The sequence below is a fragment of the Anarhichas minor genome, unplaced genomic scaffold (assembly GCF_050575085.1).
Source record: "Anarhichas minor isolate MPS153535 unplaced genomic scaffold, ASM5057508v1 ptg000042l, whole genome shotgun sequence".
NCBI classification, from domain to species: Eukaryota; Metazoa; Chordata; class Actinopteri; order Perciformes; family Anarhichadidae; genus Anarhichas; species Anarhichas minor.
Genome location: NW_027466488.1, coordinates 11,708,443 through 11,725,840, shown reverse-complemented (window position 1 = coordinate 11,725,840; position 17,398 = coordinate 11,708,443). Strand labels below are relative to the sequence as shown.

General features: G+C 42.6%; 1 protein-coding gene across 5 annotated transcripts; it reads left to right on the top strand.

The window, feature by feature from the left end:
- Positions 1–4,353: 4,353 nt before the first annotated feature.
- On the top strand, positions 4,354–16,506 carry lmnl3 (lamin L3). Of its 5 annotated transcripts, none has more exons than XR_012959142.1 (12): positions 4,355–5,075; positions 5,493–5,649; positions 8,057–8,182; positions 8,349–8,519; positions 8,632–8,757; positions 9,633–9,853; positions 9,953–10,172; positions 11,733–11,840; positions 12,000–12,116; positions 12,739–12,846; positions 12,904–13,044; positions 16,137–16,506. XR_012959142.1 is itself a non-coding variant. In XM_076109907.1 (12 exons), exons 1-11 carry the CDS (start codon positions 4,669–4,671, stop codon positions 13,015–13,017), a joined length of 1,800 nt encoding a protein of 599 aa, XP_075966022.1. In that variant the 5' UTR covers positions 4,355–4,668; the 3' UTR covers positions 13,018–13,044; positions 16,137–16,506. The 5 variants fall into 5 exon arrangements, 4 of the variants coding, with proteins under 4 accessions (XP_075966024.1, XP_075966022.1, XP_075966021.1 ...); XM_076109907.1 differs by having other exon boundaries at positions 12,979–13,044; XM_076109906.1 differs by having other exon boundaries at positions 12,915–13,044.
- Positions 16,507–17,398: the final 892 nt, after the last annotated feature.

Genomic DNA, 17,398 nt, shown 5'->3' with positions numbered 1-17,398 from the left:
TGGACGCGAATTCGCGCCGCGCCAGTCTCATCGCGTCTGTGCATAGACTTTGTATGTAATCTACTCGCGCAAATTATTATTGATGAATAATTAATTCACGCCGCGTTTGGTGTGAACGCAGCATTAGTGTGGGCCTTGTTTTATTATCTGAGCCCTTGTATCAAGATCTAGTTTTAAGGCCTTAAAGGGATAATCAGCCACATTTTATATAGATGTCCGACTCCATTCAGTGTTGATGGTAGATGTAGTCGATTGAAGCAATGAATTCCTCATTGCGTGCTATATTGACGAGAAAGCTGAGTTCTCCTGCCGGGCAGGCAGTGCCTACATGTACCAGGATGCATTGCGCAGGAGCTTCTGACGCCCGGAGTGTCAGCCATACCCTCTTGCACGGCTACTGCAGTCAAATGCCTCTCTCTGCTGCTTTTCTTCTGCCATATACTCTGGCTCCAATAAACACAGCTGGATATCCGAGTCAGCAAAACCACTGTAAAATGTGTCCTCGTCCAATACATCCTCTGCACTCATATTTCGGGATGCCGCTTCCGCAGTTTCCAGTTGTCCTAGCCTCCGTCTACGTCACTGTCACATCAAACGACGGCGCTGGATGCAGCTGTTGACTCAGCTTTCTGGGTCGAAAGAAATCTAAAGAGTCTATTGTTTCAATCAACTACAGTTATCAATACAGAATGGACATCCACATAAAAGTGTGCACATTTTCCCTATCTTACATTGTGCAAATTCCTATATCAATTAGTGTTCAATGACATTAAACCTATAGGGCCATGTGATATTCCAGGAATAATGCACAACATGCACCAAGACAGGCAGGGATAACCCAATGATAGCATACTTGATTGATTTTTATTTGTCATTTGAAAATTTCTAGGCTGCTAAAGCCTCATATTAGCTTCAGCTAGACTTGAAAACTGTGGCTTTCGTCCCAAATTAGTAGGATCGCTTAAGGAACGGATCTATTCAGGCCCGGTATGGATGGGAAGAATGATTACAGCTGCAAATACTCTCAAGTATGTGTTGTCATAACCCGGCTCCTAGGCTATGACAAATATGGAAAGGACACAAGGGATGATGGTAAATTAAAGGTATTTATTATAACTAAATAAAGAAATAGTTACCTATGTTAAGTGTATCAGTCAGTAACATCAGTAATGTAAACGTGAATGCGTGTGTGATGAAGTGTGGGGTGTTGTCAGTGAAACAAAAGACCAAAACCAAAGTATAAACAAGCAGCCACTGGCAGGGATCACTCAACTCAAGAGAGCCAGGGCAGAGCAGCACTGGAGCAGGGCTTTCATGCTCTCCAGGACCAGGTGCTCTGCATCAAGTAATCTGCCGACTGCGTTCCTGTGACTCCTTCAGGGACAAAGGGATAAAAGCATACTCTGACAGGTGTTAGAGGCAGGGCCGTCACAGTGTAGGAATATAAGCATGTGTAGATGTGAATAAAACCGTGGAGCCCTCCTTTAAGTATCAATATGTGGTGCTTGAGTATCTTCATGTGATGCTTCGTTATGCTTCTTCTTCACTCTGAATTAAACTTATTTAAAGGCATATAGATCAATATCTTACATACAAAACCCATTTTATATAATGCTTGTTATAGATTAAACTACCCAACAGTATACGGTGAGGACCACAGTAGAGCACGGAGGTTCATTCTTAAAAAAAGAAAACAAATACATAAAACTAGATGATATAGAATAATAGAAGAATAGAAATTATATATATATTTATTTTTTTGTTTAGCTACACCTCAACCAGTGACAACTTTGAAAATTCTGCTTGCATATTAATGCATCATAATCCAATATTATGATATATAATTAACTAACGGAGGGTCATTCTGGCAGTCTAATGATTATATTTACTGTCTAATACTTCAAGCACATTCTGATAATAATAATTATGTGCTTGTTAAAAAAATACATGACATCATGAACATCTTCACCACCACTATTATCATGACCTCACCTACAAACTTTCTATGCAAGTCCATTTTTAAAGGATAAATCTGACGTGTATATATATTTCCTCTTGTCAACTAATCCCACGGAAAGGTCAAGATCAACAGTGAACATATCTACTCAAAGGCATTGTGTGTGTGTGTGTCAGAACATGATTATGTTATTCCTCTGTGCCGTCATGCTCCATCAACAACACATCAATGAGGTACACTGTAGCACTAATTTAATTTTTTGATTTAAGTACATGCGAGAAGATTTTCAGGAGGAACCCATGTGCTGAGTTCCACAGACAGTGTAGGGAAGTGAAGAAGTCTTGAGAGACAGACTAACACATTTCACATTCTTGTCAAGGGATTTGTTGACAGTAACATGAATATATAGTATGGCCAGTCTTGTCCTAAAAGTAACTTACAATAAGGTTTACGTGGGAGTTTTAAAATCAAATGCAGAAACAGCTGAGGTGCTGAAATGGAACTAAAAGTTCTGGCCTTCCAACATCCCAACCGGTTTCACATCCAGTTGCCTGGTTTCTGTCAGCGTCCATCATTCACCTGAGAGTACGACACACACCCTGATTATTCCTAGAGTTCAGCCAAACAGAGCTCGCTACCATCGAGAGGGGGATCAAAGCGTGTGTGTGTGTTGCCAGCCCAGTACACACACACACACACACACACACACACACACACACACACACACACACACACACACACACACACACACACACACACACACACACACACACCACCACCACCCTGAGGCTTTTATTATGAGGTGAAGAATAGAAGCTGGCAGTGTATGAAGGGACTGGTTTGGACTTTGACTTATGAATACATCAAAAAGCTTCAGTCAGCAAATGACCTCAAGGTCCTCAACTGAGCTCTATGGAAAGCTATCGTATTGAAAGATGGTTTTAAACTTTTATATGCCGCAGTTATTATACGGTAGTGTATAAACCATATATCCAGTCAATATGATAGCCAGTACATATAGCTTATTGTATATGAATGGATGAATGCCACATTGTACAAACTGAATTATCCTACTAGTAAAAATGTGTGTAATGGAGGTCTGGCGCCACCTTTCATCCAGACATGTGCAACAGCATTTCAAGAGAAATTTACGATTAATTAATAAGGACAATTATCTGCTTGAAAATTAGGACTTCACAAATTTCACTTAATTTCAAATTGAAAACGTGTCAGAAAATGTGGCTACAATATTACACGACCAGATGGGGATCCCCTGTTTTCACTGAACCCTTTCAGTTTGGCAGACACCGTACTGCTAAATGTAATGTGTTAGGTTTAGGGTTAGAGTAGTACACGTAATGTGTTAGGGTTAGAGTAGTACATGTAATGTGTACACGTTGATATTTAACATAAAAAGCTGAGAAAAAACAGATGTAGTCTTGTGATAAGTGACATCAGCTACAGGCTTTTGGCGAGTCATCTATCAGCTGATGTCCTGCAGGAATCTCACTTAAGTCAAGCTAGACTGAGTTACGCTAAATAAAATAACGGAAGCTGTCCAGTTTTCCCTTCAAAGTAAAGGTCACCCAGGAAAAACATTAAGAATGAAGGAAAAAACATTAAGAAACATTAAGAATGAACGATTAAGAATGAACATTTCGTTTGAGATTCTTCCATACAAATTCAGTGGTTCGCACTTACAATACCAGAAAGTTACATGTTCCAAGATTTAGAACTTCGCTCAGTTATACTGTTTACTTTGTCACATTGCACATTCATCTATTTGAACTTGCACTCACAGAACAATATATATTGTACCAAACCCGATTACTCATGAAACATGAATTGTACAGGGTTAGGATCACTCAATGTATCCTTTACATGTGAAACATAATAATTTTTTATTTCAAAGGTAATCTTCTATAATAAGGGAGATGTATTTATTTTATATTGGTATTTATTTGTGATAGTGATCATTTCATTTGCAACTAACTAGATCACCAAAACTGTGCAATTTTATCATAAAAGTTATACTTTTTGGAAGCTTAATATGTTATCTGTTTTATGGCCACTGGATTTCAAGAAATTGATATGTATGTGCAAAATAATGTACCAGAAAAGTTATGAGGATTGTAGTAGGATGTTAAACATCCTCAAGGCAGACATAAAGCCCATGGTGACAATAAGAGACTATGCAGGTTCCAATAAGAGACCAAGTAGATTACAGTAAGGATGTTTTGCAAATGACAATTGACTTTGCATTCTTCTTAAATACAATATTAATTGTTACTTTGATAGTTGTTAATATTACACACACAAACACAAATCCGTCAATTCCGTATTATTTTGAAAATCTCCCCCGGAAATGTATTGCGTAGTTTAGTGTCACTTGGCGACATTGTCAGTGCGTCAACTCGTCAAATGTGATTACTTTCAGCTGTGGACATCGTAAACGCAGGAAAAGAAGCCACTTAACCAGAAGGGAGAGCCAGGTGCCGGGTTTCCATGTGCTGCGATCACCGGAGAACTTTACCGGAGAGGTTCAATGTGACTTGTATGCATCCTAAATAGCTCTGCATCCACCGCTTATGTAGACGTTAGTTTGGATGGGAGTAACGTAAACGTAACCCCGCTGCGGCCCATAGTTACTGAAGCGCCTGAACCCTATCTGGACCAGCTGCGGACTCTGACGTTTCTAGCCCACCACCGTCATGGCCTCTGCCACCTCGACCCCCGCTGCCGCCTCCAGCGGCCGCTCCAGCCGCTCCGCCAGCCGCTCCGCCAGCCGCCACAGCGCAGCCACCGGCCTGCCCGCATCCAGCACCAGCCCGACCCGCATGTACCGCATCCAGGAGAAGGAGGAGCTCCGGCACCTCAACGACCGCCTCGCCAACTACATCCACCGGGTCCAAGACCTGGAAAGTGAAAGGTCCTCCATATTGTTTCAGCTGGAAGAAAAAGATGAGTCGAAAAGCCGGGAGATGGGCAACGTTCGGCGGCTGTACGAGGAGGAGTTGGCCGACGTCAGGAAGTCCCTGGACAGCCTGGCCGGAGAGAGGGCCCGTTTGCAGATCGACCTTGGAAATCTGTGCGAGGAGTACCGGAAACTTCAAGCCAGGTAGTAACGTTAGGATACAGCCATACACGACCGCGCAGGTGCAGAAGAAGCTCTAACGCCAGACTCCGCTTATTGAATGCACCTGCGGACCACAGATGAATACAGTTGAACATGTCGGTGCTGCTGTGTAGTTTGCACTTTAATACTCTGCAGGTGTCTCATTCATATTTATATATTATAGCTGGTTCATAGCTCCCCGCTGCTCTCTATGGCGTTTTTCGAGAATGGGACATCAACTTATTTTTCACACTTTACACGTGTCGAACTGAGCATTGATCTTTGATATAAGCTTGGTTTGAATTTGCTAGAAGTTGGGTAGGGCCTGCATGTACGACAGTTACCAAGGCAGCATTAACTCTACACATGATCAGCTGTTCTCTGTGATGCTCATAACTCTCACGCTGATCTCCCTCTCAGGAACCAGAAGAAGGAGAGTGATCTGGCCAACGCTCTGGCCCAGTGGAGGCAAGTTGAGGCCGCTCTGAGCTCCAAGGATGCTGCATTCACCAAGCTGCTGTCTGAGAACAGGAGACTCAGTGACGAGTTCACTGACCAGAGCAGCCAGCTAGAAAACGTAAGACCTGAAGCTAGCTGTGTGAACTACAGGGCTAACTGGATATGTAATGATGTGCATGTTTGTGGTTCTGGTTGTGATTCTATCGGCATTTTGATGGTGTAAGACCGTGAAATCAAATATCGAGATATAAGCATGTCATCTAAATGAATAAGCATATAGACTATTTATTAATTGATTGATTCACCAGAAAACATGCTATTGCCTGATGTACAGGTGCTGGTCATATAATTAGAATATCATCAAAAAGTTGATTTATTTCACTAATTCCATTCAAAAAGTGAAACTTGTCTATTATATTCATTCATTACACACAGACTGATATATTTCAAATGTTTATTTCTTTTAATTTTGATGATTATAACTGACAACTAAGGAAAATCCCAAATTCAGTATCTCAGAAAATTAGAATATTGTGAAAAGGTTCAATATTGAAGACACCTGGTGCCACACTCTAATCAGCTAATTAACTCTAAACACCTGCAAAGGCCTTTAAATGGTCTCTCAGTCTAGTTCTGTAGGCTACACAATCATGGAGAAGACTGCTGACTTGACAGTTGTCCAAAAGACGAGCATTGACACCTTGCACAAGGAGGGCAAGACACAAAAGGTCATTGCAAAAGAGGCTGGCTGTTCACAGAGCTCTGTGTCCAAGCACATTAATAGAGAGGCGAAGGGAAGGAAAAGATGTGGTAGAAAAAAGTGTACAAGCAATAGGGATAACCGCACCCTGGAGAGGATTGTGAAACAACCGATTTCAAAAATGTGGGGGAGATTCAGAAAGAGTGGACTGCAGCTGGAGTCAGTGCTTCAAGAACCACTACGCACAGACGTATGCAAGACATGGGTTTCAGCTGTCACATTCCTTGTGTCAAGCCACTCTTGAACAACAGACAGCGTCAGAAGCGTCTCGCCTGGGCTAAAGACAAAAAGGACTGGACTGCTGCCGAGTGGTCCAAAGTTATGTTCTCTGATGAAAGTAAATTTTGCATTTCCTTTGGAAATCAGGGTCCCAGAGTCTGGAGGAAGAGAGGAGAGACACACAATCCACGTTGCTTGAGGTCCAGTGTAAAGTTTCCACAGTCAGTGATGGTTTGGGGTGCCATGTCATCTGCTGGTGTTGGCCCACTGTGTTTTCTGAGGTCCAAGGTCAACGCAGCCGTATACCAGGAAGTTTTAGAGCACTTCATGCTTCCTGCTGCTGACCAACTTTATGGAGATGCAGATTTCATTTTCCAACAGGACTTGGCACCTGCACACAGTGCCAAAGCAACCAGTACCTGGTTTAAGGACCATGGTATCCCTGTTCTTAATTGGCCAGCAAACTCGCCTGACCTTAACCCCATAGAAAATCTATGGGGTATTGTGAAGAGGATGATGCGAAATGCCAGACCCAACAATGCAGAAGAGCTGAAGGCCACTATCAGAGCAACCTGGGCTCTCATAACACCTGAGCAGTGCCACAGACTGATCGACTCCATGCCACGCCGCATTGCTGCAGTAATTCAGGCAAAAGGAGCCCCAACTAAGTATTGAGTGCTGTACATGCTCATACTTTTCATGTTCATACTTTTCAGTTGGCCAAGATTTCTAAAAATCCTTTCTTTGTATTGGTCTGTGTGTGTGTGTGTGTGTGTGTGTGTGTAATATTCTAATTTTCTGAGATACTGAATTTGGGATTTTCCTTAGTTGTCAGTTATAATCATCAAAATTAAAAGAAATAAACATTTGAAATATATCAGTCTGTGTGTAATGAATGAATATAATAGACAAGTTTCACTTTTTGAATGGAATTAGTGAAATAAATCAACTTTTTGATGATATTCTAATTATATGACCAGCACCTGTATATCATTATCGTGATATTGTGTATGTATATTGTGATGTCAGACCAGCCCTGCATCCTCCTTTACAGAGGAAAAGAGATGACCACCTCGATTCCTTTAACGCTGCGTGGCTTCATTGCGTCCTCGTGCATTTGGGTTCTCATAGCGCCACAGTTGTCTTTTCCTACGTCCTTCTCCTTCACTTCTTTCCTTGACCTTTTCCATCGAGGTCAAAGAAATGTGGTTGGTAAAAGAAACTGCATAATTTCTTTGACTTTTAGAACGCAGCCTTTAACTTCTTGTCCGAGCTAGAGTCATGACGTGGATAACCTAGCTTAGCATAAAAGACTGGAAGCAGAAGGGAAACTTTTTTACAAAGCACGAAATTGAAACGTACTAGACTTGTGATGATGTCTGTTCCCCTCTGGAATGGCACTCGCCTTTCATTGTGAAATATTTGTCAGTTTGTGACCCATTTTTTCCTGAGACCTGATTTGAAGCTCAAAAGCCATGACTTTACCAGAGATGAAGATCATTTATTCTGATGTTTTAACTGAGTGTCTGGGATGGGTGGTGTCCAGGTAGAGGGTGCTCTGGCAGACACCAAGAACCAGCTGAGCTCTGAGATCCTGAGGAGGGTGGACTTGGAGAACCAGGTGCAGACCCTGAAGGAACAGCTGGGACTCCAGAAGAACATCAGTGAGCAGGTAAAAGCACATGAGGCCCCTAAGCTGGCAATCTTGACTCTAAATTACTAACATTTACCTCAACACAATTTAAATTGCACCGATTCCTGTCGTGCTGTATTCAGTTTGCTCTCTGCATCGTCTCAAGCTGACACTCTCACAACGCTGTGCTTTATTTGTTTTGAAGGAGGTCTTTGAGATCCGAAGCCGACATGAGAGTCATCTAGTGGAGCTGGACTCAGGACGCCGGAGAGAATTTGACAGTAAACTGGCGGAGACGATGCAGCAGCTCCGCCAGGACCACGAGTCTCAGGTGCAGCAGTACAAAGAAGAGATCGACAGGACCTTCAGTTCTAAGGTACTCGTGCACAGCTTAAGGTGATGCCTTGAAAAGTTTCCATATTTATTGCACTTTTTAATTTTTTTTTATTATTCAAAGTTTCTGATATTGAACGTTTTCTGCACTACAGTTACAGAATGCCCAGCAGGCTGCGTTGGAGAAAAACAGTGTTGCGTCAGCCACCAAAGACGAACTGGAAAGCACCAAGCTCAGAGTGGAGAGCCTCAGCTCCCAGCTCCAGCAGTACCAGAAAGATGTGAGTGAGGCCATGAACACGTCTGTTAAAGGAGCTGTATTCCACATTCGTGCGTGTGCGTGTGCGTGTGGTTTTCTAAAGGGACTCGACCAAATGAAACTTTAAAGGTTATATTCTGGCATTGATAAAACTTCTGAAAACTGATCTGGGGTCTAATTTATAAAAGGCACATAGGATCCCCACTAAATGTTTGCGTACGTTCAAAGGAGGAAATGCACGTATGTCAAAAAATAGTAGCTGGTTCAGCCTCACGTCCCGCCCTCTACACAGCGCAGTATTTACGTTTACAGCAATCACACTGATTGCTTCCAAAATGATCGTGACCATCAGTGGTATCCACCACCCTGAATATCAGTTGTTTTTTTTAAGTTTGATATGTCAACACAATTTATTTACTTATGTTTTCTATGGCATTAGGACTGATGAGGACATGGCGTGACAGTCACCATGGTTACTCCTCAGATAGCTGTGTACAGTTTGTCTGTGTACAGTATGCTGAATCTGTCACTATGGAATATACACCATGAATGAATAAAGTCGTGTTCACTGCAGAGCAATAAACTAATACTGGGCATATATCGCTAAGTACAATAGGAGTGTCCATTACAGCTGATAAATGTATCGGCAAGAGTTAAGCAAGTTTAAGAGCGAGCTTGAACCCACGATCGAGGTGTGTGTGCGCCCGTTCGTTGCCTGTAGAGGCTGCTTTTTATTTTGGTTGCTCTGTTTTTCATTTACATGCCCTATTTATCTAGATGCCCCAACTAGTTCTTCGATGACCTTTTTGTGTTGCAAATCTGTGTAGTTTGCTCCACGCTGTGTTTCTTCTTTCTGGCCTCTTACGTTTGTTTTCACATTCTTCTTCTCTCTGTCAGAAAATGGTCCTGGAGAGCCGCTTTCAGGAGCTGGAGAGGACTCTTGACGGGGAGCGGGAGGTTTGGCAGCGGAGACTCAGTCAGAAGGAGCAGGAGCTGCTGACTATGAGAAGCCAGATGTTCGCCCAGCTGGAGGACTACGAGAACCTGCTGGACGTCAAGCTGGCTCTGGACATGGAGATCAATGCCTACAGGAAGATGCTGGAGGTGGAGGAGCAGAGGTTTGGCTGTCATCTGTCTATCATGTAACATGGCATGATAGCTGGACCTCTGGTGCGTTTTGCCTGTTTTTCTTAATCCAAATGTCATTTTCTTCTCAGATTGCAGCTGTCACCCAGCCCTTCCCAGCATACAGCTATACCCCGAACTCAGGTACACGGCAGCCGCAAGCTCAGAGGGAAGAAACGGAAACTCGAGGGAGTGTCTGGCATATCGCCGGTCTCTAAAATGTCCAGTCGGTCAGCAGAGCACGGCGCTGTGAGCGTGGCAGAGGTCGACGTCGACGGAAAATATGTCCGACTGAAGAACAACTCTGAGACGGTAAGGCTGTAGTGCAGCTGGATAATGGCTTCATTTTTGGGTTTGATTTAGTTTGAACGTCCCAGTTTCACCTCATCATGGCACTGGCGTGTGCAAAGACGCACATCGGGTCGTTTCTTATCGGGACGCTCATCCATTTTACATGTCCAAGTCAATTTACTTGATGGTTAAATAACATCTCCTGTAGGAGCTTTGTCAAGTAACCCTGGTGATGTCAGTGATGTCATCGGAGACATCTCAGCTTGGGCATGGAGGCTACAGGTTTCCAGCACCAGGAAGTATTAGTCTGAAAGAGGAGCATCTACCAGCTGAGGGACGGGGCTCTAACTTAATTTTTTTCACCACTGTCCCGAAATACAATTTAAAACCGTCAAGACTGGCTGTCCAGAATATGAAATTAATTAAATTATTTCTATAATCAAAAGTGATGTGACATAAATAAATCACCATGGATTGTAAACACTGTGCGCAAGAGAAGGCCACGTGTGCTCCAGTGAGGGACTCTGAGCTAAGTGTTCACCTGAAGGGGAGCCGGAGGGTGAGTGCTATTCTTCTGCGACACTGTTTGTCGGGACGCTGTTATCATCTGTAACTGCCGTACGTTCAGAGTGGCCGCCATGAGCTAGCCAGTGGGGCGGGCTCGCATGCACAACTATTTCATGAAAGCACCTGTGGCCATGTCGACAAAGCTCAGAAGCTCGGATTACTCCACTACATCTTCACATAACTAGTCAGTTTGCTGCTATATTAATGCTGTAGATGTTGTATATTGCTCTTTTTAATGCTTCATCCACACGAGCACAGATGGTACGACTTTGTCTGGCTTATTGTCTGTAACTAGTGTAGCATTAAAGCATGGTGGCATTAGCAATCAAAGTAGCAGACAGCTGGTTGGTTAGCTAGCTGGTTAATTCCACTATGCTTTAATACTGCACTGATTACAGAAAATGAGCCAAACAGCGGCACCACTGGGTCTAACCGTCCCAGTGGTGCTCTGGAGAAGGACAAGCTACCGCGCTAACGAGCCAGCCAGCCAGTTCATTTTTTGTACTAGTCAAATGACTACCAAAAACAGTTCAATGTCTGTTCTTCCAAGTATGCATAGGTATGGTGTGAAACATTTCCACTCCCACAGTTAGCCGTATATGTAGAAATGTCCGGTCCAGCAATATCCAGAACTTTGCCATTCCTCTCATAGAGTTCTCAAACGGCACCAGAGCAGCCGTCATTCTCTCCGCACATTGATTTGTAATAAAGGGTGTCTGCATGGTTTTTGTGCGTACGTGTTGTTTATAAATCTGTCTCTACAACACATTGACTAACTTCTGTTGATAAGACTGATCTGAGGCTCGGATGTTGATTTACACTTCTCTTCATTATTAACAATTAGGCAGAAGACTGTGACCTGCTTCACTTGTTTGTCCAGACCAGTGAACTGAACTGACAGTTATGTTTTGCACTGGATTAAAAATCTGAAAATCCGGCCCCAATTCATTGAATAATCTTGTTATGGCGTACAGCATCCCACCTCAAATGTATTTACTTGTTCTGCGTTTCCAGGAGCAGCCGCTGGGTGGTTGGGTGGTACGAAAGATGTACCCAGACTGTGAAGACCTCTCCTTCCACATCCCCTCCTCCTGCATCCTGGCTGGTGGGCAGACGCTCACAGTGAGTACTTGCTGGTCATTTGTTTAACTGTACTTCCCTCGGCTCTGCTGACAAGAAGCCTCATTATTAGGAGGACAATAAGATTTGCTGAGCAGTTCAACGGGCGCCCCTTGTTTAAGTGAAATGGAGTTAGTGTGTGTGTGTGTGTGTGTGTGTTAGATCTGGGCCGCAGGTGAAGAGGCGGAGGCTGATTCTGGGGACCTGGTTCTGCAGGGCCAGAGGAGCTGGGGCCCCGTCACTCATGTAAGGGTGGTTCTTCTGGACCCCAACTATGAGGTTAGTGGAGCATTTTGTGCTGGTGCATTCTGGGAGATGCAGTTTGCTTAACTGTAGTCAAACTCCTGTGATGGTGCTGATTACGTGCTTTGTGTCTGTCGCATTAAAATCCAAAAGGATACAGTTCACTATCGGCACGTCTCGGGGACGCACCCTACATCCGCTGATAATGCTACACTGAAGAATACATTTGTGTTGAATTCATAGACGTAAACAAAATAAATCTTGCTGTTAACGAAACAATAAGAAATCTTATTCAGACGAGATCCTATTTGCATAATATCACAAGTCCTTCCTGCACAGAATTCATCTCAACAATCAAGGCTACGAACTTTATTGTATTGGTAAATCAACTCAAGCGGTATTCTCTTCATGTCAATAAAGACCGGATGATGCTTTACTGTTCAGGATACGTGCCGTGTTGTCTCTGAGCATATTTATCAAGATTGTGAAATATAGAATTTAACTATTTACATTTTATGGATTGAATCCCACTTTAAAATGTTCTTTTTAGATTCTGAAACAGTTATTACAAAATGTTGCTTTGGATATAGACATTGGAATATGATAAATATATAATCTTCCAGTGTTGGATGTAACTCCCCATGTGATCCCTTCCCAGGAGATGGCGGAGCACCGGGTGTGCATGCAGGACAGAGGTGAGGAGACCGAACTGGACTTTGATGAAGAATACGTCGCGGGCAGTGACATCCAGCACTTTCGGAGACAGGTAAAGACACTGACTCATAAAGCAACCAAAAACAAACTTTATAACTTCAGTGTGAAGTGCTCTTACAGAAACGGGCCCAAATGCTTCAGTACATGAAACTTGACGTCTGGTTTTTTCCTGCCTACACTGAAGCCCAAGAGGAAGAAGAAGAAGTGTTGTTCTGTCTCTTGAGTGCAGAGCAGACGGCGTGCTGTACAGGTGAGGAGGGCGGTGCTGTTCCCCCTCTGCTCGTCTGCTTGTACCCGGTGTGCACGGCTCTGTGTAAAGATGCATGGCTTGTTTCAAACATGTTGGATTTGCTCCTGCCTTTGTTTCATTCAGCAACGTGCCAAAAATCATCAGAGTGCAACTCAGGAGTCAGTGACTAATTGAGAAAACGACTAAAAAAATCGGTCCTCTATTGAAGGATGATGCTGCGATGGCAAGTGAGCAGCATCAATGTTGCCACTGACGGGCCCATGTTGTCTGACAACATGTTATTAGGATTTCAGGACTCCTCCTTCTGCGAGACGCTTTCCATAATGTCAAACAATTATATTATCATTCAGAGCCTGTAATGAAAAAAACAAGCACTTTAGGTGGATGTGAATGATGGTGCCAGTTTGCCCTAAATCTGCAGCCCGTGAGTGGCAGCTGGTTTTTGCGCTCTCGCTCAATACTGGACCAGTTTAAGAAATGATTAGTCAGTTTGATTCACAAATGGGGTAAAGTAGGGTCCAGTTTGAACGATACCGAAGTTGCCCTAGCTCCACTGAGCCGAACATCGTGGATCCTGAGGAGCTTCTTCATCAGAACAATGAGTAGAGTACTTGATTCATGGTGGTGAAATATATCCACTATAGTCACACAGCTAGAGTAGAAGACGACGCTCTAGAAACCATTGGGAAAATGTCCAACTTGGTGTTTTTAAAGAGTTAGTTCGTATTCACCAAAGTCACATAAAAACTAACCGATCAGCGACTCCCGTGTTCTGTGAGGTAAAATTACTGTTTTTGTCAAAAATCTTGTGCCGTCAGTTCTGAAGGAAAGGTTAAGCAGTGCAAATATTTCAGATGTAGCTTTAGCTTAAAATGTTGATTCTTTCCTTTATTTTCAGCTGGCTAAAATACGTTTTGCTGCTATGCCCGTCCACAGCCGACTGCCGTCTACTGTAGGTTTTACACTAGTTATAACCAGTTTGGCTATTGTACCTCATACAACCCAGGCAGCAACCTCCGGTTCTGAAGAGTGAAGCCAAAATGGAAGTGTCTTAAAACGTGCATTCTCTCTAGTGTCTACCAGGGGGCGACTCCTCTGGTTGTAAAGAAGTCTATGAGAAAATGACTCTACTTCTCGCTTGATTTATTACCTCAGTAAACATGAGTTTATGGTCGCAATCTCTAGTTTCAAGTCTTCTTCAATACAGCGTGATGTTCATTTAGTAAATTATGGTCCTATTAAGAGTGAAATGGACCATAAAGCAAAGTATGCTTTAGGGCGGGGCTACCTTGTGATTGACAGGTCGCTACCAGAGCTGTATACAGCGTCTCGAAGTCACTCCTCTGCATTCCAAATACTGTCACTTCTGGTCACTGGCTGAAAAAAAGCCAAGATGACGACGGCCAAAATGCAGGACTCGAGGCTTCAAAACATCAGTCCAAGAACCAATGGGTGACGTCATGAAGACTACGTCCACTTCCTATATACAGTCTATGAGACAACCCCACTAAAACCATCCCTTGAAGCCCAAAGCTAGCTGGCCATCCCATACACCTTGTGGTTCAGGCCCCGGGGCTCCATTCATACATGTTGCATACTGGAGGCTGTAATGTAATAACCGACAGTGTGTTGGTGAAGTGGTGTTCATCCAGCCTGCGTTTACATGCTCATTAGTATCCCAGTTTTTCTTATTTGGGATAAGTTTACATGGAACATGAGGAACCAGGTTATTCATCCAGGTTTCTGAAAACCAAGATATGATGGTGACGTGTGCAACACATTACCGGATAATTAGATTCATCATCACTAGGATACTAGTGAGCGTGTAGAGCTCTACTTGAGTGATGAACAGAGTTCAACCAAAATGTTCCCTCAGTTGGTGTTTAAATGGTCGTGGTGGAGAGCGCTGCTTCTCACGTTAACCGTTGTCCTGTTAGATATATTTGCATTAATCCTGTTTTTCCAGATTTCTGTATAAAGAAATCTGGAAAAACGTTTATGAAGGTTTATGCTGCCTTCAGCTTTATTTTATTCTCAGTGTTAAGCTCTCTGGAAACAAAAGCCAGTTAATTTTGAATGTGTGGAACTTTAACCAAGCCACTTTTCCTTACTGATCACTTTAATTAGTTACTTTAATGTCGAGGTATAGACGTTTTGTGCTCATTGTTTGCCTTCAGTGATGTGCTTCTTCGTGCATACCAGTTGTTTTTTTTTGCGCATTACAGGGATATCTGTAAGAATTTAATTCTATGTAGGCATCATGGAGAAGAGAAATGTTGCACATTATTTAAGAAATCATGCTTTCAAATAAACTGAACACAATGTTAATATATTCAACACGTGTTTAAGAGAAGTCAAACACATTTTGAATCGGGCAAAATCCCAAATATATTAGTGTTGTAAATCAAAGCAACACTGGCTCCTTTAGATTAGATTGGCCTTCATGCAGCACTGTATGTACGCAGCTAAGCTGGCTAGTGTCTGAGTGTCAATGCAAAGCAAACGGGGAAAGTGTCATGCACTCTTAATGCAGTTTGGATGCATGGCTATATTTTGATTTTGACAGCTTAATGTCTGACATCTCTTAATGTTAATATTCATATTGTTCCAATTTGTGTACAAACATAATTGAAAAGCATGCTCTCTTTTACACAAGTATAATGCAGAGCCCAGCTGCAATATATACATCATTTTCATTTGTAATGAATTGTATAGGCACAAAGGATGCAGCCATGCCAATGAAGCAATAACATGCCTTATTAATGAACTACCATGACTTTTTTGAACTGAAAACCTTCAGAATACTGACTTCTAAAAGCTAAGATGCACTTATTTAAGTTTGGTTTAAAATGCAAGAGAACTTAACCAAACGGCAATCCTTCAGTTAAAGGGAAACCACTGATCTGGAGTTGCTGGTTTCCACACAATGACGGCGGTTTGTTGCCCGTCAGTAAAAACCTGCAATGACTCATGTACCATACCTTCCCCTCACTGCATGTTCAGCACTAACCAGACTGCCTATATGAGCCCAGCATGTGTCCTGTGATGGTAACTGTATATTTGATAAGTATGACGCTGCTGTTTGATTTCAGGATCTGTCTAAAGAGGGCAGCTGTGCCGTCATGTGAATCGCTGCTGTCCGCCTGGAACACTTGGACCGGCTCTGACCTGGGAGAACAGACGTCTGCTGCTCTCTGGTTCCAGCGTCGTCTCAAACAACAAACTCCTCTCTGCCAAACTACAGTCTGACTTTGACACGTTGGTCTGCCTGTGAAGAGCTCGGATGCCTTAGAGCAACAGTGTCAACCTCAGTATTCCTCACTGGTTTCATGGCTCTAACTGCACAAGACAAGATGTGAGCGTTACCTTGATTTGATCTCATTTTAAATGAATGCGTGTGTGAAATAAAACTGTTAGCATAATAAAGTTATACATGTGGTGCCGTTAGACACCTGGCTCTAAGTGTTGAAGACTGTTCATTACAGGAAAACCTGTGCTTGAATGTGCTCAGAGTTCACAATGACTCACATAACATTTAACAAACTAAATTATTAGCAGGAGGAGGAAGTAGGACGTTTCAGCAGCATGAGTTTAAGGTTTGGTTAACGCAAATGCCCAACAAAAAATTAATTTGCACATTTTCTGGCTAATGGTATCCAATCATGGAGATGGTTTGGTTTTTATTTATCCTGCTCAGAGTTGGGCTGTGGGAAAAAACGGGATCTTTTGAAGCGGTCTCCTGGTTTCTCATAATAGTCCACAAAACACAATGGGTATGATTGTGCCACTTTTTGTGTGGTCACTTTTAAGTGTAAACGCAGGGAATGTAAAAGCTGGCATAATGATTTTTCATCTGGTTGTAGTGGAAAAGACGGAATATGAGATGCCGTAAAGGCTGATCATACTAGGACTGTTTGGATAGTCCAAAAATGATGTCTTATTCTAAATGTTTTTCTTTAATTTTTATGGAATGTCATGAGAATTTATAAGAACAGGAAAAGACAACGGAGGTGTAATGAGAACTGTTTTTTTTCAACTTTATTTGTACCGTGTAGATAATGAGCAGTGACGAATGATGTCGTTCAATTTCAGATTTCTGACCAAAAAAGAATCCCATTTGAGAAGGATGTTTTCAATTTATCCGTAAAATACAATTGTACTCTTGGCGTCTCTTTAAATGTTGCTGCCACAAGTAATTGTGGAACAGCATGATCTCTGTAAAGAGTGGTCCAGTGTACCTTATGCTGAATGAGATGAGAAAGGAAGCCTTATAGCACTTTTCTGTAACATTTAGAGAATTTGACCAGCTGTTATCTTGGCAGCCACTTAAATACTTATGGGTCATTTCACTCGG